General features: G+C 37.7%; 1 protein-coding gene across 2 annotated transcripts in view; it reads right to left on the reverse strand.

The window, feature by feature from the left end:
- Nucleotides 1-26,672, reverse strand: part of astn2 (astrotactin 2) — a 506,843-nt gene that overhangs the window by 393,939 nt on the left and 86,232 nt on the right. For both annotated transcript variants that reach the window (XM_079606411.1, XM_079606410.1), the window contains exon 2: nucleotides 17,091-17,278. In XM_079606411.1, the coding sequence (XP_079462537.1) occupies nucleotides 17,091-17,278 (188 nt within the window). The remainder of the gene's footprint in view (nucleotides 1-17,090; nucleotides 17,279-26,672) is intronic.

Raw genomic sequence — 26,672 nt, forward strand, 5'->3', positions numbered from 1 at the left:
TGCTACACAGAAATCAATAAAGCATATGAAAGCTGAAGTCTCTCATTCTTTCATGGCCGCCCTTTAACCTGAACGCTTCATAAAACGAGCTGATCAAAGAAAACCTGAAGCAGATTTGTAGTTTTTACGCAGCGCACTGCTTTTAGTGTGTGCTTTACTAATAATGCTGGAGCCGCCGTCAGAGAGACAATGACCACGACGAGGCATGAATATAAAACATTTACACAACACTGAGAATATCATGAGAAAATATAGATCAAAGCTATTCAAGAACAGTGACTTCCCTTCATATATTCACAGTAAAAGGATCATGTAAGACTGAAGAAGGACTTGAACTTGAGAGTTCACTGGAAAGGCTACAAAAGCCAAACTCATTAGATAGCATTAGTGTGCCTCTTTACTCGCGCATTTATAGCATGTTATTGTCTTTTTGGTGCGCTTTATAATGCCTTTGATTTGCACTGCCCATTTGTAGCTCCATGAGCCTTAGGGAGATATTATTTTATTCTTCTGTACACTTGGATAACTGCTGATAAGAAAGCTCTCGCCTTGACTTTAAACTGGGATCTACAGTCTGTTGGACTATATAAGTGTGTCCTAACTAAGCTGCATGATATATCGTTTTAGCATCGATGTAGGATGTGTGCGATATTCACATCACAGGATGTGCGATGCCAAGTATAGGGATAGTTGATCTGTAAAGACCAGGCACCACGCTTCGAAGCTCACATGACTCTCGGATTAAAGGGATGGTTCGGAGTAATTTCAACCTAGGGTCCTTTGCACCTAGCCTGGTTCTACCAGACTCTCACACATTTAATTTGTACAGAGAGTCTGGCCTCTCTCCATTGACAAGCGTTAACTTCCTTGAAGGCGGGTCCTCTGTTGAAGTTTAAAACTATTGGATCTGCCCAGAGCCGCTCTGGATCTGCCATAACCAATCGCTAACGTTTGGTCGTGACATATGACGACTCATGCTAGCGCACGACCTCAACGTCATCGTTCTCAGACACTCCCTCTGTTCGCTGATTGGACCGCTAAAAAATTGACTGGAGAAAACCCAAGAATACACCGCAATCCCAGACGTAGTTCTGAAGGATTGAACGGAAGTACGTAGGAGGGCGGAGCCAGGCTACTTTGCACCATGACCTCGAGCCAAACATCCCCCAGAAGCTTTTTTTCCTTGGTCGAACATTATTAAAGTGAGAGTTTATTTAGAGATATCAGCCGAATGGTTTAGTGCAGGCGCTAATGGATCCAAGGTTGTATCTGGTAAATTACCGCACTAATAATGCCCTGAATGGTACCAAACTTCTAGAGTAGTACAAATAGGTTCTGTACTCATAAAACGAGGCATTGTAAAGTGTGTTAGTACATCAGCAGTTTATTTAAATAACACTTGCCTGACGGCTTATGCTAATGCTAACCTGGACGTCTAGGTCACTTCCGTGATTTGGGAAAAGCATGTAAAAGTCCTGGCAGAAAGCGATGCATAAGGATGTAGTGTAACGACACTCAGTTCCAGGAATGCACTAATATTTTGTTGGTTGTACCAGTTTGCAACAATTATTAGTTAACACTAAGTTGTCAACACTTCGGAAAAAATAATAAAACAATTTGAATATACCAAAAAACTTGGTGCTATGCTAACCCGGACATCAAGGTCACTTCTGTGAGATCAGAGGGATCTCGCGCGATCAAAAGTTTTTTGGTATATTCAAATTGTTTTATTGTTTTTTTCCAAAGTGTTGACAACTTAGTGTTAACTAATAATTGTTGCAAACTGGTACAACCAACAAAATATTAGTGCATTCCTGGAACTGAGTGTCGTTACACTACATCCTTATGCATTGCTTTCTGCCAGGACTTTTACATGCTTTTCCCAAATCACGAAAGTGACCTAGACGTCCGGGTTAGCGTTAGCATAAGCCGTCAGGCAAAGTGTTATTTAAATAAACTCCTGATGTACTTACAAACTTTCCAATGCCTCATTTCATGAGTACAGAACCTATTTGTACTACTCTAGAAGTTTGGTACCATTCAGGGCATTATTAGTGCGGTAATTTACCAGATACAACCTTGGATCCAATAGCGCCTGCACTAAACCATTCGGCTGATATCTCTAAATAAACTCTAACTTTAATAATGTTCGACAAAGGGAACCAAAAGCACCATGACCTCGAGCCAAGGTGCAAAGGACCCTAGGTTCAAATTACTCCGAACCATTCCTTTAACAGCAAAGTTTAACCATCATAGAGCAAAAGTTTATAATTTGCACATGTTTTAGGTCCAGTAGGTTTAAACTGACACACGTTTAAACCGGCGAATAACTGAAGTCACTCCTCTTTCTCATTTATTTGTGCTTGAACGAACACATAAACACACAATTATTTTAAAGAAATGCCTTTCTCGACGAGTGTCCTCTTAAACAGTCGCTTATAGCTTACGTGAACAGAAATAGTTGAGAAAGAAAACAGATGCGAATCATTATATTGGATCCATGCATTCAGTCTTAAAGTGATAGCAGCCTAATATTGCTACTGTCTGAGTCATTAATGTCATCAAACTACTAAATACAAAGAGAAAATCACTTTTGTAGCTGTACCAAAGATTAATCATGTGATTTGTGAAGACTATGCAGTGTTATTTTACATTTCACCATTGCATTTGTATTACCGGAGTAAGACTTTCCTGAAAAAACATAAAGCGCTGTTTATTTAATTAGTATCTTTGTACTATTGTATTTATCTATGCTTGTAATTTGCAGATTCAGTCACATACAGAATAATTCAATCATGAATGATTAATTCTTTCCAAATAGAGCTATTCAAGTCATTTTGTGATTTTTTTTCATATTGTATATATATTGCAGAAAAACAAAACTTCACAATGTCAGTTTTTTCCAATATCATGCAGCACTAGTCCTAACCAGATGCAACGTGACGCACAGTAAAATGTATTTTTTCCATGTTAATCATAAGTTGTGTCCTAAATGACGTTCTATACACTATGCAACTCCTTTCAAAAACATGTAAACGAGCCCAAACTTTTGAATGCAGATGTGTTTAAGATTTTAATTGTCCTATAAAACAAATGCTAAGTGGAAAAGATGGGGCAAAATGCACAAGCAAATGTAACATTCTCAACAGTGTGCATGACAGTAACAACAGAAAAACAACAAGTGTGTCCGTATTGATGACTGTAGACATGTACTGACCATCAGTTTTGATAAATACTCAACTGCAATACCACAACCTAAATCCTCCAGCCCAGTCATCTTTCATCTTCAGAACGAGGGATCAAACCTGAGATAACAAACAAGTGAGCGTGAGCAGAGGGTGAGCGACAGCTCGCTGGAGAAGTGCACTGCTCGACGCCTTCAATCTGTCACTTCCTTGACAGAATTACAGTTAATGATGCTCATTGAAAATGCCAGCGCGCCGCTCTCCGCTCACACACACCGACAGATACACCTTGTTTTCGCATGAAGAGGGGAACACACTTCTCTCTACGGTTGCTCATCTGTAGCCGCTCCAGATCTGTCCTCCTGCTTATGAATGATATCAGTCTCTCAGACCAAAGTGTAAATGTCATTGAGTATGGAGGCGGATTGAGGATGTGTGTGTGTGTGTGTATGTCTTCTGGAAAACACACTCCACTGGAGATGATGTGTCTTACAGCAGATGCCACAGTTTGTGGACTTGTTTTGCGCCTGACTGTTGAACTTTACTGGACTGAAAATTTCTTCTTACAATTCTTTTTTTGTAAAAAAAAGAATTATATATTTTTTTATCTCGCAATTTAGACATTATAACTGCGAATTTATATATGTGTATATCAATTTTGAGAAAAAAGACTGAACTGCAGGATATAAACTCACAATTCTCAGAAAATAAGTCAGTGTTGTGAGATATAAACTTGAAATTCTTTTCTTTCTTTTTTTTCAAGTTTATATTTCACAATTATGACTTATTTTCTCAGAATTGTGAGAAAAAAATGGTCCAAAATGTGAGATATTAGGATATAAAACTTTACATTTAGAGTTAATATCTCCAAATGTATTACTTTTATCTCAGTAAATAAAATAATGACTTATTTTACTAGAATGGTGAGATATAAACTCTGAATTGTGCATAAATAAAAGCTAAACACTCCCAGTTCTCAGAAAATAAGTCAACATTGTGGGATACAATCCTCTGAATTGTGAAAAATATGGTCCAAATTGTGAAATATAAACTCACAAATGTTAGTTATAAAGTCAGAATTGTGGAATAAAAACTCTCAGTAAGTTTGTACTGTATCTCACAATTCTGACTGTTACCTCAGAATAAGGATTCTGACTTATTTTACTCACAATTATGAGATATAAACGTGCCATTTTTTTAATGAATTTATGTATTATTTGTATTCCGTGCTGGAAACGAGCTTCCACATAACGCCACTGGTTCGCCGTGTTGAATAGAAAATAGAAAGATCCTTCTTCTTACATGGCTCTCTGTGGGATCTCAAACATATCAATGCTCTTCATTTAACGTAAACTATAGCAATATTACCAGCTCACAGCTGAGAAGTGTAATGCTGCTTTACAGTATCAAAGCTCTTCTTATTGATGCCGTAACGGGACAGTTGATGACAAGCTTCTGTTTGTGTGAGTCTTTCTCTGTTGGAGAGGGAGAGAGAAAGAGAGAGTGTGCTGTCCCTAGAAATTACAAGTAATTTTGGAAAAATCAATCAAATTGTCATTTATATCCTATGGTTTATTGTCTTTGAGATTCTCTGCTTCTTTTACTCTGCGGCTTTTGAAATAACTGAAATCGAACTGATATGGAGCCATTTCTAGAAAATTACCCTTAGAACTCATCGGGCCCTATCTTGCACCCAGCGCAATTGACTTTGTACACCGACGCATGTGTCATTCCTATTTTGCACCCGCACACAGCGGACTTTGCCCTCCATAGACGCACGTCGGTAAATTAGAGAATGAACTTGTGGTTCAGTGAAAAGAGGAGCATTTTTCGCTGCAAACGTTCCCTGGTGATATTTTGCAGTTTCAGAAAACAATTCCACCACTGACCATGAAAAACCCAGTCTAAAGTCAGTGGTGCGTTAGTCATATGCTATTTTAAGGGTGCATGCTTGGCCATTATGTAGAGTGTGAACAACACACACACTTTGATTCTCTAATCTACACAGACGCAGCAGTTTTCATTTTTGCAAATCATACATTATTACAAGGAAAAATATTAACACACGAGGGAAATCATTGTTGTGTCCGTGAAGATGTGAAAAAAATAGGCATAAATCTAGATTACACATTTACCCAAATTATTATACGCCTGTTTAACCGAAGCTAATTTGGGTGTGTTTCTCCATCATCCTCATACAATGTCACTTCTCTGTGTTTTACGGCCCTGACGAGAGCGTCGGTCTCCTCGGCTGTGAACCGCTTCTGGCGTGCGCTGGCAAACCCGCCGTTATAATAGCGATCCGCCGTGGAACAAGCGCGCCGGCTCTTAAAGGGAATATGAGAGGACGCTCTGATTGGTTTATTTCACGTTACGCCCAAACCACACCTATGAATAATGAAGCGACTTCAGACCAACCCCTTTTAGATTTGCGTCGGGCGCAAGAGTCGTTTATCCCGCCGGTATAATAGCAACAGCGCCCGGGATCCGCCCACAAAGTTACTTGCATTTCGCGTTTGATACTTGCGTTTCAGAACGTTACAATAGGGGCCATAATGTGTTGCATTATTAATGTAATAAACACTCATATTGTGAAAAAAAGTGCAATGTAAATGTAAATATTGAGTTCCATTTAGTAACATATTCTTATATTATGAAAAATTTATTACATTATGACCTCACCAAGAGCAAAATATATTTAATCTGGAAATACGTAATACATGCTTTAAATATTTAAATAGATTTATATAAAAAGATTAAAATATTCATGTATTAAATATTATTAATGTTATTGTTGTTTTTATTAGTGATAGTAATATCATTACACATTCCATCGGTAACACTTTACAATAAGGTTCCATTTGTTTACGTTAATCAACTATATTAGTTATAAAAATAAATTAACAATGAAAATATACATCAATCTTTGTTCATGTTGATTTCAACATTTACTAGTACATTATTACAATACAAAACAATGTATCTGTAAATAATATTTAATGGACCTGAGCTGTCACAATTAACGTGTGTTGTTGTTGTTTTTAATGAACTAATACTAATTAATTACTAATGTCAATCGAAATAAATAAATACAATAACACTTTAGTTTGGGGTCCAATTCTCACTATTAACTAGTTGCTAATTAGCATGTAGAATATTGACTGGTTAATACTTATAAATCACATTGTAATGCCTTATTAACTATTAATACTTTACTAACTATTAATAAGCAGTAATTAGGGGTTTATTGAGGCAAAAGTCATAGTTAATAGTTAGTTAATAGTAAGAATTTGATACTAAATTAAAGTGTGGCCATAAATACTGTAATAAATGTATTGTTAGTTTAGTTAACGTTAATAGAACCGTATTATACAGTGTTACCATTGTTTTCTTATTTACACTGTAAAACATTTTCACTTCAACTTAAAAACTGCTGCCTTAAAAGTATTTTAAATAAAAGTATTATCAGATTGGCTGTTCAAGTAATTTCAATTTTTTTATGAAATTATGTTAAGCTGAGTCGAAACAATTGAGTTGGCTTTAATAACTTAAAGGGCACCTATTATGGAATTTTGAAATTTACCTTTCATGTAGTGTGTAACATAGATCTAAGTGAACAAAAACATCCTGCAAAGTTTGAAATATGAAAGTGCACCGTATATAAAGTTATTGTCTTTCAAAAGTAAGAGTCGACTCTGAGTCATTTTTATGAATCGTTAGAAGACCGAAGCTTTTTCTCTGACTAGATGACGTCAACTTGTCAAGTTATTTGAATACGATGCGCCCACTTATTGCGCTCCAAGGCCAGCAGGGAAAATATCATGGCGACGAGACGCTGTGTTCTGAAGTGCGACTCAAAAGCAAACTTTATTCATCTGCCCAAGGAGGAGCATTTGAAGACTAAGTGGCTACAATTCATATATACAACTATACCACAGAAGTATAGTCCGAGCTTGTGCTTGCGCCATTTTGAAGACGATTGCTTTACCAACTTAAATGCAATCAAACTTGGATTCGCGAGCCGGCTGATATTGAAGGAAGGTTCAGTTCCAAGTGTATTTGCATCAGCTTCCTCCTCCGTATCACAACCTGTAAGTGTTATTAATAATTGTTGCTTTTATGTTTTATGTAGCATGCTTAATAATTATTTTGTTTGTTGTGTAAGCACCGTTTAGCTTCTAGGTCTTCAATGACAATTGTATTGAGATATGTGAAGTGTTTGTCGTTGTTTTCGGGGTTGTCTTAAAGAATAGAGTAATACCTCGTAGTAACGTAACTGCAATTTTTTTTTTTTTTTTTTTTTCAAACGTGTTTATGCATCGGGCTAATGCAAACAAAGACTGATTGTGCTTTTACTCTGGGCTATGCTCGCTAACATAACATTAAATTCTTTATCTTATTTTTAGTTTTTTACTACAAACTACAAAGCAGTGGTCTATAATCATTATTATAACACAATTTAATTGATAAAAGCATCATCGTACTCTGTGTTAAACAATAAGTATTATCTCTGTAAACACTGCGGGATCATCTGACCAATCAACGCAGATTAGCGTCGTGCAAAGGAGGGGTTTGGAAAAATGAGTCGTTGAACGAATCATTTGGGAGTCGTGAGCAAATCAGGTAAAAATAAATGCATATTATACGACAACAAAATTATTTTTTGTCATTGCATGCATGTAAAACTGTTGTTGGGGACTCCCTAAACAACATTAGGAACATTTTAAATGTCATAATAGGTGCCCTTTAAAAAGTGAAATTGAAATCGGTTAAATGGACACGTCTAATACGTCAGCACAGAATCTCTCACAAGTCTTGAGTTTGTTTGAGATCTGTTTACTGAAAAGGTCATAACATATGATTCACATATATTCATATCATCAGATCATCAGACCCTCTCGCCTGTGGATGGAGACCTTCATTAGTTTGAGCCAGTGGATTTTAACTTATTAATGTTGACAGCGTATGGCCTACTACTGGAGGAAAAGAGAAAATGTTTTCAGACTGAGAGGAGAAGATAATGTGTATTATTGTGGCAAGTGGAAACTGGTTTGTTTCTGGTGCAGTAAAGCTTTTGCTATGGATATTGAGCTGCTTGTTTCTTGAAAAAACATGAAAGTGAGTGAGTGGTATTTACTCCCACTCGAGCGATTTGTTTGACGGATTGACGGTCGTGCGAGAGACGGGTAAAGAGTGTGCGCTTCTCTATTGTCATTGGGTTAAACCCGCCAATAGCGCGCCAGGTGTATAAGCCAGTTTGTGATTGGTTCCCGCAAATTTGGAAAGGAAGCAGGATAAATACATGTACAGGGCTGCGTTCCAGTCCCCTTTTAGACACGCACTTGCGAACTTCCCTAAGCACTTCCCCTCGGGGAATCCCTGCCGCCATTTTGAAGTAGGGGTGTCGAAATTAATCGTTTCTACGATGTATCGCGATGCAGACGAGGACGATTCGGTATCGGTTTTAGTAATAGATCATGACCGATTATAATGCGACTGACACTTTTCTGACGTAATTCCGCGTTCGTGTTTTGTCGTGGTAGCATATAATGGCAGCCCACAAAAAAGTCTAAATAGATTTTTTTTCTGTAGCATACCTCCATGAAATACTTTCAAGTTAGCCTACATGTAACCACCACCTACACATCAGCATAAATGCTCCCGAGAAATGATTTTTTATTAAAGCATTAACATTCACAAATGTTAATTTAACATAAAAGCGAGCAGCTAGTGACTGCGTGCATGGTTTGGCATGAGTGAATGCGAGCAAAGTGCGCTCCCTACTTCCTAAAAAGCTGACATCTCAGTTCATCGTGATCTCATACATCTCTGTTATTATCTGTGATTTTAGATGTTATATTCATAGATATTTCTATTTTGCGGGAGTCCCGGGAATCATTTTATTCTCCAGCAACCCGCACACACACGAGTGCATTACCGCCCGCGCCCGTATATAATACATATTATTATTATTATCTGGGCACATTTCAGCTTTTATGAACAAACTAGTTTGCACGACTTGAAGACGCACGCTGTGTGTTAATCATGTCACGCAGAAATAAAATATGCTGGGTAAAGTCAAATTGAAAATTGAGGATAATGTGCATCGTGATATTGAATTGAACTGAACTGATTATCAGACATGATAATCGTAACCGAACCGAACCGTGAAACCAGTGTAGGTTCACACCCCTATTTTGAAATGCGTTCCACTTCGTGAAGTGGACGAGGGAAGTTTATATGGACAGACCCTCGCTCCCTCGGTCAAAATTGAAATCTACTTCATATGTACACTTCAGGCACCTATATGTCCCACAATGCAGTATGATTGTGACGTCACCACAGATCTCGTCTAATCACCACCACAACAAACTCTATGATATATTGATTTTTTTTTTAAACAACCCAAACACACCTATATACATTTAGATGCTGCATTGAACAAATTATTAAAGGGAAAAAAATGTAAATAATGCATCAACTCCACAGCTGACTCCAAGTGATCAAGGGCCGTTCCAGTTCAGCCCATCACAGAGTCCGCCTGTAGTGGCACTCGTGCAACGTAAGCAATGACATACATCCGAGTGAACGAGACGGAGGGAAGTTAGCGAGTGAAGGGCTTGACAATCTTGGACTGGAACGCAGGTTTCCAGCCTGATCTACAGGGCGAAATCAAATCGCCGACAGATCATGCTGGGTCTACCCACTCTATGTGATAGCAGCAATGCAAACACTTTTTATAGGTTGCAAATTATGTTTCAGGAGAAGTTATGGCTGTTTTATCCTTGTGACAAACTGCAACCAGTTGTGTTGAACAATGTTCTTTAACATTACTGGTTTGGGAAAAATAATAAATAGGTAAACATAGTACAACATTGCCTTGAAAGAGAACATTAATCAAAATAATAATGATAAAACAATCCTGCACTATTATCCCACAAAGCAGCGCCATATATATATATATATATATATATATATATATATATATATATATATATATATATATATATATTTTTTTTAATGCATGCATTTACTGATTTTACATAAAAATTCAGAACACATAAATAAATGAGTATTAAATACTGCAAAATCCTAACAATATTTCAAAGTGTCTTCTACTGTTGTTGTTTTGAGGACTGTTGTTTTCAGTGTTTTGCTCTCTCAGTCGTAGTCCCATCGGCTGCCACAGCACCGCTGTGTGATGAATCCATTGAAGTTCATAAGCAAAGTGCGATAAACTGCAAAACTATGTGCACCCAGAGATTTGCAGCAGTGAAAATGAAGTAATATCACATGAGCAGGAGTGATGTTGCTCCAGATATCAGCACAGATGTGTTCATATTCACACCAACAGCACATCTGTAAGTGTGAAATTGCCTTTATATAGAATTCAATAAAACGGTAACACTTTATTTTTAAGGGTCCAATTCTCAATATTATCTAGTTGCTTATAGACCAATTTTGTGTTAGTAAACATGGTGATGTTTTTTTGTGGGCGGAGCTTAGGTGGAGGCAGAATGATCCCAAGTTTTGCCAGTTTTGTTAGCTTGTTTTTTAACAATGACTGGAGAAAATCCGATTTTATCTATAATGTGCAAGCTCACTCACTGTCCTGGACCGCGATTGTTATTTGCAAAAGTTAATTTTAACGGACGGAACTAGATTGGCCAACCCGTACACGCTCAGCCAATGATGGACGATCTGACAGGATTAACGCTACCTCGGTTGAGAAGCTGACTTCTACACCGACCCGATAGACAAACCGAGCGTAAAGAGAAACTGAGGGCACATACATCTTTAGATGAACATAACTATGTGCTCAATGCTCACGTACAAGACTTGTGTGGTACGATCCGCAGTTCTGCCGAGCCAGCGCCAAGGCCAGAAGACGACAATGTAAAGAGTGAGATTACGGTGCAATTTTAATAACGTGAATATTTTCTAGAAATAAAAATTCCATATACAGCATATTCTTTTTTTAACTATGTATTTGATTACCCTTTCTTACCAGGTTCTTCAAAAAGTCTAGTCACAAATCAATCAAAACAACAATCATAGACGGTTCACAAATAATCACAATCATTTAGAAAACATTATGTGATAAAATTTCAAATTGGAGCCTGTACTCCATCAATTCTAGCACCAAACAACACAACAACATGACATTTGATAATGATAATAATAATTTAAACTCCTTATTATGTAGCCGAATCTGAGCTGGTTTGTATTGGCCGCCTCCAGTTTTCACTCTGTTTGGCCTCCAGGTAGCGCCGTGACGTAACTGTGACGTCGGCTCGAAACTGGTCTATTAACATACATTACCAGGATATTGGCTATTTTTTTGTACTTATAAAGCACATATTCATGCCCTTTTCTGCATGACCATATTCTGCATCCCTTAATCACCCAATGCGTAAATTTAACAACTTACTAACTATTAATAAACAGTAATTAGGAGTTTATTGAGGCAAAAATCATATTTAACAGTGAGAATTGGACCCTAAACTGAAGTGTGACCCAATTAACAAAGGGTCAGATTTACTAAACAGGATAAATTAGCGGTGATCTACAGAGAATGTGCAAACTTAATGACATATAAGGTGCAAAATAGGTTAAGGCATGCTTTTTCTGGTTCAATAATGGTGCAAATACCAGTCAATTGACTGCCACAAGCATTATTAAACCCCCTTGCATGATTCATTAAAATACTCTTCCTCCAATAAATGTTGCGTCTGAAAGGGAAACTCCTACACATGCATATGCAATAATATCAACTGCAAAAAATAACTCAAATATAAATACAAAAACAATCCACACCTTTTCATCTCTAATTTTTCACTGTGTGTCTTTAGGAAATCCTGACAGTAGCTTTATAACTCCAAAAAATCTGTTAGTAAATCTGGCTCATTAGATTGCTATTGTTTTTTCTTTGCCAATGAAAATGAAGCAAATTAACTACACAATAATCAACAGGAGAAAGAAAGAATCCTTCTATGAGAAATGCTTGGCTTATGAATATCAAGCTACATAACTGGATGCTCCCGGAAGGTTAACATCTGTTTGACCCATTTAATATGTATTATAGAGTCTAGTGCACTTCTTGAGGCCAGGGAAGTGAGTTTACTTGCACAGCTCTCACTAGCTGGACTCCGTTACACTTGCATTATAAAACCACAAATGCAAGTGGATTCTATTCTATTCTATTCTATTCTATTCTATTCTATTCTATTCTATTCTATTCTATTCTATTCTATTCTATTCTAAGTTACTTATTTTGATGTTCCACTTTAGACATTCTACTAACTATAAGTAACTTTGCAACTTCATGTCAACTAACTCTCATTTGAGTATTCGTATAGTGTTAGGTTAAAGATAAGTTGATACATAGTTGTAAAGTTACGTATAGTCAGTAGAAGGATGAGGAGCATCCAAATAAAGTGTTACTCTACTCTACTCTACTCTATTCTACTCTACTCTATTCTACTCTACTCTACTCTACTCTACTCTACTCTAATCCACGCTACTCTACTCTACTCTAATCCACTTTACTCTAATCCACTCTACTCTACTCAACTCTACTTCACTCTAATCCACTCTACTATACTCTATTCTACTTTACTCTAATCCAGTCTACTTTACTCTTATCCACTCTACTCTACTCTACTCTACTCTACTTTACTCTAATCCACTCTACTATACTCTATTCTACTTTACTCTACTCTCCTCTACTTTACTCTAATCCACTCTACTCTACTCTATTCTACTATACTTTCCTCTACTCTAATGCACTCTACTCTACTTTACTCTAATTCACTCTACTCTACTCTAGTTTACTCTAATCCACTCCACTCTACTCTGCTTTACTCTAATCCACTCTACTCTACTCTACTCTAGAAATGTTACTCTACAGAAACCTTGGAGTAACATTTGATGAGCATCTGACCTTCACAGACCACATCACAAAGACAGCTCGATCATGCAGGTTTGCACTGCACAACATCAGGAAGATCAGGCCCTTCCTAACTGAGCATGCAACACAACTTCTCGCCCAGGCCTTGGTTATCTCTAGGCTTGATTACTGCAATGCTCTTCTGGCTGGTCTTCCATCATGTGCAATTAAACCTCTACAAATGATCCAGAATGCTGCTGCCCGTCTTGTCTTCAACGAGCCCAAAAGGGCCCACGTCACTCCTCTGTTCATCTCTCTGCACTGGCTACCACTCGCTGCTCGCATCAAGTTCAAGGCATTGACGCTTGCTTACAGATCGACCACAGGCTCAGCTCCCTCCTACTTTCACTCGCTCCTACGAGTCTACATCCCTACCAGAAGCCTGCGATCGGTCAATGAGCGACGACTCGTGGTACCATCACAGAGAGCCACAAAATCACTCTCCAGAACATTCTCATTCACGGTTCCTTGCTGGTGGAATGATCTCCCTACCCTCGTCCGGAATGCAGAATCCCTGACCACATTCAAAAGACAACTGAAAACTCATCTCTTCCGTGAGCACTTGACATAAAAAAAAAAAAAAAAAAAAAAAACCCCTCTCCTTTACCCTCCTTTGTTTTGGCTTATGCTACTCTGAGCAATTCCAGAACTTTGTATTTTGAGCACTTCTTGCGTTATTTTTGCTTCTTCACGATGACTCGCTTGCTGTAGTCCTCAGTTGTAAGTCGCTTTGGATAAAGGCGTCTGCTAAATGACTAAATGTAAATGTAAATGTACTCTAATCCACTCTACTCTACCCTACTTTACTCTAATCCACTCTACTCTACTCTATTTTACTTTCTTCTACTCTAATCCACTCTACTCTACCCTACTTTACTCTAATCCACTCTACTCTACTCTATTTTACTTTCTTCTACTCTAATCCACTCTACTCTACCCTACTTTACTCTAATCCACTCTACTCTACTCTATTTTACTTTCCTTTACTCTAATCCCCTCTACTCTACTCTATTTTACTTTCCTCTACTCTAATCCACTCTACTCTACTTTACTCTAATTCACTTTACTCTACTCTACTTTACTCTATTCTACTTTACTCTACTCTAATCCACTCTATTCTATTTTACTTTCCTCTACTCTAATCCACTCTACTCTACTTTACTCTAATCCACTTTACTCTACTCTACTTTACTCTATTCTACTTTACTCTACTCTAATCCACTCTACTCTACTCTATTTTACTTTCCTCTACTCTAATCCACTCTACTCTACTTTACTCTAATCCACTTTACTCTACTCTACTTTACTCTATTCTACTTTACTCTACTCTAATCAACTCTACTGTACTTTACTCTAATCCACGCTACTGTACTTTATTCTAATCCACTCTACTCTACTCTATTCTACTTTGCTCTAATCCACTCTACTCTACTCTACTTTGCTTTAATCCACTCTACTCTACTTTACTCTAATCCACTCTACTCTACCCTACTTTACTCTAATCCACTCTACTCTACTTTATTTTACTTTCCTCTACTTTCCTCTACTCTACTCCAATCCACTCCTCTATTCTAGTTTACTCTAATCCACTCTACTCTACTCTAGTTTACTCTAATCCACTCTACTCTACTCTAGTTTACTCTAATCCACTCTACTCTACTCTGCTCTACTCTACTCTACTCTACTCTAATCCACTCTACTCTACCCTACTTTACTCTAATCCACTCTACTCTACTCTATTCTACTTTCATCTACTCTAATCCACTCTACTCTACTTTACTCTAATCCACTCTACTCTACTCTAATCCACTCTACTCTACTTTACTCCAATCCACTCTACTCTACTCTACTCTAATCCACTCTACTCTACTCTACTCTAATCCACTCCACTCTACTCTAATCCACTCTACTCTAATCCACTCTACTCTACCCTACTCTAATCCACTCTACTCTACTCTACTCTACTCTACTCTACTCTAATCCACTCTACTCTACCCTACTTTACTCTAATCCACTCCACTCTACTCTAATCCACTCTACTCTACCCTACTCTAGAGTAGAGTGGATTAGAGTAGAGTGGAGTGGATTAGAGTAGGGTAGAGTAGAGTGGATTAGAGTAGAGTGGAGTGGATTAGAGTAAAGTAGGGTAGAGTAGAGTGGATTGGAGTAAAGTAGGGTAGAGTAGAGAGAATTAGAGTAAAGTAGGGTAGAGTAGAGAGAATTAGAGTAGAGTAGAGTAGAGTGGATTAGAGTAGAGTAGAGTGGACTAGAGTAGAGTGGAGTGGATTACTCTAATCCACTCTACTCTACCCTACTTTACTCTAATTCACTCTACTCTACTCTATTCTACTTTCATCTACTCTAATCCACTCTACTCTACTCTACTCTAATCCACTCTACTCTACCCTACTCTAGAGTAGAGTGGATTGGAGTAAAGTAGGGTAGAGTAGAGTGGATTGGAGTAAAGTAGGGTAGAGTAGAGAGAATTAGAGTAGAGTAGAGTAGAGTGGATTAGAGTAGAGTAGAGTGGATTAGAGTAGAGTGGATTGGAGTAAAGTAGGGTAGAGTAGAGAGAATTAGAGTAGAGTAGAGTGGATTAGAGTAGAGTAGAGTGGATTAGAGTAGAGTGGAGTGGATTACTCTAATCCACTCTACTCTACCCTACTTTACTCTAATTCACTCTACTCTACTCTATTCTACTTTCATCTACTCTAATCCACTCTACTCTACTTTACTCTTATCCACTCTACTCCACTCTACTCTAATCCACTCCACTCTACTCTAATCCACTCTACTCTACTCTACTCTACTCTATTCTACTTTCATCTACTCTAATCCACTCTACTTTACTTTACTCTAATCCACTTTACTCTATTCTACTTTACTATAATCCACTCTACTTTACTCTACTTTACTCTAATCCACTCTACTCTATTCTACTCTACTCTAATCTACTCTACTCTACACAGCTTATAGTAATTTATATTGTCTGTAGTGTTCTGTCATAATACATTTTTAAATCACTTGCTTCTGATTGTGGTCACGACTGCTCAGCCAATTTTAATTATAAGAATTCACTGAAGTGTACATTTTACTGTACGTTGCACACTAGCAAGTTCCACACACAAAAAAAGTTATGATCAATAATTCATGGCTTCATGTGCATTTCCATTACTTTACATTTCAAATGTATTATTTTAAGTCATGTGAGAATCATAGATTAAACCAAAAAAAAAGTAGTGGAAACAACAATTTAATTGTACTTAAGTTCATTCACTGCCTTAAAGGAATATTTCATAGCTGGGAAGATGAATGTGTATTTAAATTGGGAACTTTATGGGTAAAAATATGAAATTATTTTAGAAGTTGGTGCCTTTTAGACTGAGAAAAGTCAGAAATGTATTTTTGGCTCATGTGGATGTAAGACAACAACTCCCATAATGCACTTGCTTCGCTGCCCTACGAGGCCACGCCCAAGCCACTCCTAAGCCACGCCTACCGGTTGCAGAGGCCAGTATCGGAATAAATGATACAACTAGGCTACTAGTTTTATCGTGAGTCTACGTGATGATTTAGTTGATAAATGAATTTAAATACTGATCGGATTTATATCCGTTTTGCGAAAACCCCCCCTACGGGCGGCTTGAAAACATGCACTAGCTCCTACTACTGGCTGTAGTCTCTCGCCTCTGGCCAAAAAAAGCCTCCGATTACGCTCGCTAAATGACGATTTTTGCGTCATCTGAGGTTTTTTTCCAGACGCACAATACAGGGAAGCACGTTCATTCATAAATACTACCGGGTTTCTACTGATACAAAGCTTAATGCTAATGGGTGAAGTATCCCTTTAACTTTCTAAGTTGAATAGGTGGATTTAGTTTTCCCACTGTTTTCATCTTGACTTGAAGCAGAAGATCTGAGTGAAGCCAGCTGTGCTGTGTGGAGTCCGCACTCACCATGACGGAGATGTGCAGCAGGTGCATGTGCTCGTGTAGCACCCGGGGCTGTTCTCGAACCGTGGGCTGCGTGACCTGGGACAGTTGCTCGGAGCTGCTGACGGACACGTGGAAGAACAGCGTCCCGTTCTCCAGCCACTGCTGCTTCCAGTGCACCTGAGAGATGAGCGCCCCGGTGCCGGACATCTCTGAAACACACGGGGGGGAGACACGCGGATCACACACTGTGGGTTTCACTCGCATTCAAAACAGCGTAACCGTAAACACAGGCCCGGGAAAATGTGATTTATATTGCTATTTACAAAATGTAAAATGCAAAAAAAAAAAAAAGTGTAATGACCACATCCTGTAATTATATACAAATAATATAAAATACATTACATAATACACTACCAGTCAAAGTTTGGTTTATTTATTGATTTAAATATTTTGAAAGAAGTCACCAAATGTAGCTACATTTCATTTTTCAAAAATAGAGTTTTTTTTTTTTTTTTTTTTTTTTTTTATATGATGATTTGATGCTCATTTGTCAGTTAGTATTGGTGACCAATAATGTTGCTCTTATTGTTATTAATATTGAAAACAGTTGTGATGCTTCATATTTTTGTGGAAAATGGGAATTTTTTCCCCAGTAATCTTACATTAATAGAAAGTTCAAATAAACAGCATTTATTTAATATTATTAATTGTCACTTTTGATCCGTTTTCTAAATTAAAAAAGACAATAATGTTGCTCTTATTGTTATTAATATTGAAAAAAGTTGTGATGCTTCATATTTTTGTGGATTTTTTTCCCCAGGAATCTTTCATTAATAGAAAGTTAAAATAAACAGCATTTATTCAAAATTATTAATTGTCACTTTTGATCAGTTTTCTAAATTAAAAAAAGACAAAATCATTTTATTATTTTAATCTTACCCCACACTTTTTTAATTGCAGCGTCTCACAGTTTCCATAAAAAAAAATATGAAGCAGCACAACTGTTTTCCACATTAATAATAATTATTAAATGTTTCTTGAGCATCAAATCATCATATTAGAATGATTTCGGAAGGATCATGTGACACTGAAGACTAGAGTAATGATGCTGAAAAAAAAAATACACTTTAAAATAATATTTCACAATTTTACTGTTTTCACTATATATGATTCATACATATATTGAGTTTTAATGCATCATGAAGGTTCTGTATGGATTTGTGTGACTCCACCTGAACTTTCATATTAGACTAGTAATAATATCAGCCATCAAATGAAGAGTTATTATGATATCCTGACCAAGTCTTCATTTTCCGAACTTCAAACATGTTTTTCCCGAGCATCAAACGGCAGTAATCGAGTCTCTTCACACCGGCACTCTTTTGATATCTCAAACGGTTTCTTGACGTCTTTAAACTAAAGGTGACATTGTCAGATGAGCTTGAAACAGAGTCTCCGAGTTCAATGGGAATAACCGTAACTTTCTGACATCTGACAAGTTTCAAGTGTTTATTAGTTCATTGAAGTCCTCAGAGGCATCACTGATCCAAACATTGCGTCATCATTTACTCACATTCACAGCGGATGTTTAGCAAAATGTTCATAATGAAAGCAAAGAGTGACCAGAGGTTGTCAAGCTCCAACAAACACACACAAATAAGTCTTCAGAAGTCGTACGGTAGCTTTATGTGACAACCAGCAAACAAATATAATTTTTTTTGCACATGTACACCCTAAAGAATACATCATATCAGGTTTAACTACTAAATGCAAATCTATTACACTTAGTTTTTGTTGTGTAGTCTTTGTTCTGAAATAGAGATGTAATACAATAAAATATAAATACTACATATATTTTAAAGGGGACCTATTATGCAAAATTCACTTTTGCATGGTGTTTGGATATAAATGCGTGTTGGCAGTGTGTGTACACAACCACACACTGGTTGAGTGGTTTTTTTAATCCCCGTGAATCATAAGCAGTGTCTCCCAACGACCTGTGTTCAGCCGGTGTGACGTCACTACAGCCACAGGCCCCGCCCACGAGTGTTGACAGACACTGCAGTTTTAAAACTACAATATGTAATTATTTTCGCCGCTAGGGGTCGCTAACCTCTTATAATAACAAAGGCGAAGGTTTATGACGCTGAATGTGACGAGCTGAATGATGGGACTTGCTGTCAAGCTGATGGATCTAATAATGTTAAAGGAACACTCCGACTTTTTGGGACTTTAGCCTATTCAACTTATCCCCCAGAGTTAGATAAGTCCATACATACCTTTTTCATCTCCGTGCGCGCTATAAGTCTGTTTGACGCACCCACCGCTAGCCTAGCTTAGCACAAAGACTGGATGTAAATGGTTGCAGCTAGCATACTAATCCAAATAAGTGACAAAATAACGCAAACATTTTCCTATTTACATGTTGTGATTTGTATAGTCACAGAGTGTACAAAAAACAAAGTCACATGAGACAGACATATTTTAACCGTATAAATACTGGGAACTATATCCCCTGAATATAGGGCGGAGTGATAACCGCAGCACCTGAGACGCGCTCTGAACGAACTCTCTGCTCCTCACCTCGGCGCGTCTCAGGTGCTGCGGTTATCACTCCGCCCAAGTAGCAGTGCTTCGCCTTCAGAGAATATAGTTCCCAGTATTTATACGGTTAAAATATGTCTGTGTCTCATATGACTTTGTTTTTTGTACACTCTGTGACTATACAAATCACAACATGTAAATAGGAAAATGTTTGCGTTATTTTGTCACTTATTTGGATTAGTATGCTAGCTGCAACCATTCACATCCAGTCTTTGTGCTAAGCTAGGCTAGCGGTGGGTGCGTCAAACAGACTTATAGCACGCACGGAGATGAAAAAGGTATGTATGGATTTATCTAACTCTGGGGGATAAGTTGAATAGGCTAAAGTCCCAAAAAGTCGGAGTGTTCCTTTAATAGATTAGTTAAAACATTCTTTTTTTTTTACATTACAGTGGTATGAAGCAGGACACGATTGCTAATAATAGACACATATCACACGCGAGTCCCGCTGATATAAAGGAAAAAGGAGATTTGATTCTACCGAACTACCCGCAAATGCTGAATTAATACTCACACAGGTCAGTTTATTTGACGAATTAAACTTGTGAGGTAACGCAGCCCTGTCTCACTCGCTCTAACGTTACACTATCACACTAAACTGCATTTGAGTGTGTTGAAAGTTATAATGTTATTCTGTGTAGAGCCCTGCATTTCAGCCCAAGCCAGACGGGCCCCGATTTATTTACGCCCCTAGGGCCGGGCTTTTACGTCATAGTTCACACGCGGGCCGGGCCTCGGGCCTGTTTAAGGCTTGTCCTTCTTTTTATAGCCTATTTTAGACATGTATTAAATTAAATATGAGAAGTTGACGATGGAAAAACAAACATAGAAAGACATTTTATAGCTTATCACACTGACATATGACTGACACATGACACACACACACAGGTTTCCCGGCGGCACGACCGGCTCGCTGTTTTTAGTGTCCCCGCCAGCAGCAGAAGTATAGCGAGCGTGACTTCAGCGCGGCTGGAATAGTTAAAGAAGAAAGTACGACTGGATTAAAACCTTCCACTGTGGATGCTGTGATTTTTCTTCACGATGCTCTGTGAGAGACTGTTCTTAGCCATGTTAGGGAGCTGTCTTGTTGTTTTTCGTTTGAAAACGACTTTATTTTCATTAGTCTGTTGGAAACTATTGGAAATAAGAATGGTCATGTTCTGTAGTGAAGACTTGATTTTTGAGGTAAGATAATCTGCATGTTTGTTTTTAATTTAATGCCATTTATTTGATTTGTTTAGATTGTAGGCTATAGCTCATTTCGTTTGCGAGCGCTGTTGCGACTGTGCGACTGTAAAAAAAAAAAAAAAAGATAATAAACGTTTAAACTAACTGTCTGTGTGTGATATGCTTAAGGTGTTTTATCTATGGATTTTATTGTAGCCAAGTAAAGTGTTGATTTGAGAGGCTAAATGGTCAAACATGTTTAACTCGCTGTCGGCTGCTTGGTCGTCATAATAAAAAAAGAAAAAAATCTGAACATTTGTCTAAATTAATAAAGAAATGAAAAGAAACATAACTAACAAAACGGACATATTTTAATGGCTGCAAATAGCTAGTTTGCCCTAGGGCAGGCTACCACTGTGTAGAGAGAAAAAAAAAAATGGGCTCGGGTCGGACTCGGGCTGATAATGCTGATGAGCTGTCGGACACGGGCCGGGCTAGGGACTAGATTTGAGGCTCGTGCAGGGCTCTAATTCTGTGTTAGTTTGTTTGCTATATGAAACTAGCTGCTTACTAGCAAGCTAGATCAACATTAGAATAACATACAGATCATATTCTAACATTTCATCATGTTGAACTATATAACATTGATTAGTTTTATGTATATATTTTTTGTCCTATTTCTAGCTTGAGAGCCTCTATTCACTGAAAAGGTTCAGGAAAAGTGCAGTATAAGCATAATTAAAAATATATATATATCTTTTTTTCTTCTTAAATGATTGAAAAGACATGGGTTTGGAATAACACAGTCTCACCCCAAAACGTCACATACTGACGGGTCTTGACCATACGGCAACATACGACGAAAAGGGTACCCTTTAACGTCCATGTGTGACGATTCGGGTATGGTTGGGTTTAGGTATGTGTTAGTTATGTGTACCGCTAGGAGGCGCTGCTGGTGCGCTTATGTCTGCGTCTCATATTGACGTTATAGAGCTGGTAAGTCATTAAGTCATTATATAAAAAATTCACAGACAACATATGTTCACATTCATGGCACAATTCAAACGGGACCAGAAAATAATAATTTTCACCCATTCACTTGCATTGACGGTTTTTCAACTTTGAGGTCCAGCGGGGTTTTACGGAGGGGGCGGGACTTACCAGCTCTATAGGGGTACCCTTTTCGTCGTATGTTGACGTATGGTCAAGACCCGTCAGTATATGACGTTTTGGGGTGAGACCGGGCTGTTTGGAACGACACGAGAGTGAGGTTTTCATTTTGACAATTTCCTTTAATTCCCGCCGTCTTCAGTCAACAAACGGGCTCTTAAATCAGTCATTGCGGTACAAATGAGAATCAAGCACGGCTCATAAGCACTGCTGGATTGATTTTCAATCATTCTTGAATCAGAGATCTGCTTCAGCGACTTCAGTCCTCAAAGTATAATCAAAACCCTCCAGCGTGTGCTTGTGCACCTCTATCCGCTCCGGTGAGGACTGTTCCCGCCGCGCTGTTATTTGGGGAGGAATGGAGACCTTGAGGGGAGAACTGATCAAACGTGTCCAGATAGGGATCAGATCCGTGCGATGGGCTCTGCATCGACTCAGGTTTGCGCTTTGACCGCTCAGCGTGACCTCGGGAGTAATAAGCCTGATATTTTCAAAGGAGAAGAGAGGTAAAGCTGTTTCGCCAGTAACGAGAAGCTGGGAATTGATCCTGGAAGAACACAGAGTGGCCGGATGCTGAGAACGGGACATTCGGATATCAGGAAGATCCTGACCTCGAACAGAAGTGCTGCTGGATTTCTCTGTCAGATCTCCGGAGACCTCGTACAGTTCCCAGTTAAGCTTCATTTCAGTATCGGAGAGAAGTGCACTTAGTAGTAGTTTACTTTAAAATGAAAAGTAGCCCTTAATTGACTCGCCCTCAAGCCATCCTACTGTAGGTGTATATGACTTTCTTCTTTCAGACCAATACAATCAGAGTTATATTAAAAAAATATCCGGGCTCTTCCAAGCTTTATAATGGCAGTGAACTGACCGTTCGCATAGACCCGCCCCCCTTAGTTACTGTTGCTATGTCCGAAAAGCTACGCCGCTCTCACACAAACACACCCCCACACCATGTTCTCACGTAGTGAAAAATACATCGCGGATCAGAGAGACAGTGACAACACACTGACAGACACAGACCAGGTTACTTTTGATATTAAACAAAGTCTCAACTTTCAAATTTGGTCATTTTTTAAAAGAAATGTAAACAATAAATAGCGTTTTGTGGCTCTGTAATGTGTGTGACAGATCACGGTGTCGCCTCAGTTAAAGCCGCTCGTGAACCGATCATCTCTTCCTTCTAGTTCATTTATAGCATCAAATAAACATGAATGAACATCAGAAGGAATGTTGTTTTAACCGCGGAAAGACGTCAGTACACTCCGCTTCTCAAGCTCAAATCCTCCATCGTTAATCTACTAACTCTCCTGACTGCTTTGTCAGACAAAATGGTGGATGGCGAAGTATGATTGGTCAGATCACCTGTCAATCAAGCGCCCTGCGAATGGTCAGCTCAAAAAAGTGCATTCATCCGTCATAAACGAACTCCACGCCTTCTGAAGTGTTTGTGTAAGAAAAATATTCATATTTAACATGTTACAAAGTAAAATAACTAGCTTAAAGTAAACTACTCCTTTAATTCTACTAAATGTGCACTTGCTACTTCAAATCTTAAAAGTAGATTTTAAAAATTGTCCTTTCAGACAATATTAATGAAATAAAAGGCCACTTAAGTGTGTTTAAAGAGAGTGCACTTTAATGTTTCTTAAGTACACTTTAAAAAAGTACTCTTTGTAATAAAGTCAAATTAAAAGTTTTACTTTAAAGTACATTTTAAATAATTTTGCTTTTTATGATCATATGTACTACTTTAAGAAAGTTCACTTATTTTGATTTGCACATGTAAAGCTGTTTAGTGTGTAATTCAATATTACATTTAAACTACATTGCAACTTTCTCATGTCAAGTGTATATTTAAACATCAAACCAGTGGACATTAAAGCATATGGTAAATCTTTACAATAAGATCTCATTAGTTAACATTAGTTAATGCATTAACAATGAGCAATACACTTGTTACCGTATTTATAAAAAAAAAAAAATTAACACACTCTAAAAAATGCTGGGTTGTTTTAACCCAATTCTGGGTCAAATACAGTATGGTCAAACCCAAATGTTGGGTTAAAAGTGTAATTATAAAATGTAACCCAAGATTGTCCATATTTGACCCAAAGTTGGGTTAAAACAACCCAGCAGTTTTTAGAGTGTGGTTAATAAAAATGGAACAGTAAAATGCACTTAAGCACAGTAAAATGCAACAAATAAGAGTCCAGAAACATGCATTTAGTCTGACTTAAGAAATTTGAAACATTTTTCCATAATAAATAAACGGACACTCTAAAAAATGCTGTGTTGTTTCAACCCAATTTTGGGTCAAATATGGACAAACCCAAACGGTGGGTTAAAAATGTTATTAAAAAATGTAACCCAATGGCTGGGTTTGTCCATATTTTACCCAAAATTGGGTTAAAACAACCCATAATTTTTTAGAGTGTAGATAAAACTGATCTCCCATCGACTTCTATTTCTCTCAGTCTGGTCAGTGACGGTCAGCTGGCACAATGATGCGTTTATTTAACTTTTCTGTGTGTAAAAGTCGAAAAGCACGTTTTCAGCATCTTTGGGACTAATGGACAGGCAGGCAGAAATTGCTGAGCGTTGTATTACAAATCTGTAGTGTGTGAAACTTGCAATGGGAGTTTTTTTAATCAGATGTAGTCCTTTAATAATAAAACAGCGAAGAGCAGAGAGCAAGTAATCGACCGTGACAAGGAACAGATCTTTTATTACAAAAACACGTCCTGTTTTACTGCGGGCAACCCTGGAGCAAGACATCGAAGGAAAATAAACACAAATAAAAGACAAGTGGTCAAGTGAATATTAGCATCAGCGTCCCACCATATCAGATGATGACACTATCAGCTTCAATTAGCTTAAAAACTCCTTTTCCAGGCAGCAAGCCAAAAGTTTCGAGCCATTTAGATCAATTTAGAGTGGATTACTGTCGCTACTCAAAGCTGAATACATTTGAATAAATTATATACATTCAGGGCCACGGCTGAACTGAACAAGAACAACATGGCATGTTTGGTGTGTTTTAATTCATCAAAATACTGTGTGTAGTTAGTTTGCTCAAATCTGCACCCATTGTTTAACAGCAAAGAAAGAAACAAAACCAAAAAGAAACCTGTGTCTACAATAGTATAATTAAGGGAAATACACAACTTTGAGGATGCTGCAAAAATTAAAAAACACTATTATGACGTGATAATGCTTGACTAAAGAAACTGTCCTCTGGCATGTATCTCCCGCATGCACAGAAGTGCATGTCTTTAAAAGTAATATTCATCAGTATGATTTATAACTCTCACAGAGACAGACATTTGATTATTAAACATTCAATGGATAGAATATAACAATTATGTCATAATTTAACCATTTTTACTGTGGATTGAAACAACACGAGGCTGAGCAAATGATGACCGAGTTTTCATTTCTTGGTGAGCCTGAAGGCAGTAATAAGGAAACAAAAAGCCACAAAATAAGAGTTTTAAGTAAGACCAGTGTTGGCTACTTGGAAAATGTAGTGAGCTAAGCTAGCAGTTACTCTACATTAAATTCAGCTTCACTACACTGAAGCTTCCTCCCTGGGAAATGTAGCAAGCTAAGCTACAGTAATATGGCAAAAGTAGCTTACTACATCTAAGCTATTGTTTTTTTTTTTTTATTCATTTTGAAACATCATGTCAGTCAAACAGATGCAGGCATAATTTATCAGTTCAATTGTTTATTCACAAACTGTTCCAAACCAATTTGAAAAAACAAAACAAAAACATAACTAGCCTATATGAAATTATAACAAAACCAAAGAGTGTGTGCATCTTTCCATTAAAAGGATACTCCACTTTTTTTGGAAATAGGCTCATTTTACAGCTCCCCCAGAGTTAAACATTTGAGTTTTACCGTTTTCGAATCCATTCAGCCGAACTCCGGGTCTGACGGTACCACTTTTAGCATAGCTTAGCATAGATCATTGATTCTGATGAGTCCAGTAGCATTTCTTTCAAAATGACCAACAAGTTTAAATATTTTTCCTATTTAAAACTTGACTCTTCTGTAGTTAAACCGTGTACTAAGATCGACGGAAAATGAAAAGTTGCGATTTTCCAAGCCTATATGGCTAGGAACTATTCTCATTCCGGCGTAAGAATCAAGGAACTGTGCGGCCGTACCACGGGTGCAGCCGGCGTAATGATATGACCAAGCACTTGCCGTCAACAAACCAACGTGACAACCTGCTTGCACAGGGAGCGTGCCTTGTAGCGTGGAGACATTTGTGAGAGACGATTTAGATGACATTTACTTTGGTGCTGATCCCGAACCGTATTTATTTGGAAACCTATTTTTCCGCCTAAAAACTACACAAACTTAGTCCCGGTCATGTTGGAAGTTACCGAGCTGGGGACTATTTTCAGGTGCTTCGTCATATCATTACGCTGCTGCACCCATGGTACGACCAAAGTTTGGAAAATTGGAAGCCATTGGAAATCTGTTATTCAAAGTCTAATTTAAAACTGAAAACAATCAAACTAAAGGATTTTGACAAAACTAAAAAAAAAATATGAAAAATTGCTTCAGAAATAGGCCTATTTAAAGTTCTGCACTATTTCTATGTTAGCCATTATGAATATTTAAAATTTGCGTATGGGTATTTATACA

This window comes from Phoxinus phoxinus (assembly GCF_949152265.1).
Source record: "Phoxinus phoxinus genome assembly, chromosome: 3".
Lineage (NCBI taxonomy): Eukaryota > Metazoa > Chordata > Actinopteri > Cypriniformes > Leuciscidae > Phoxinus > Phoxinus phoxinus.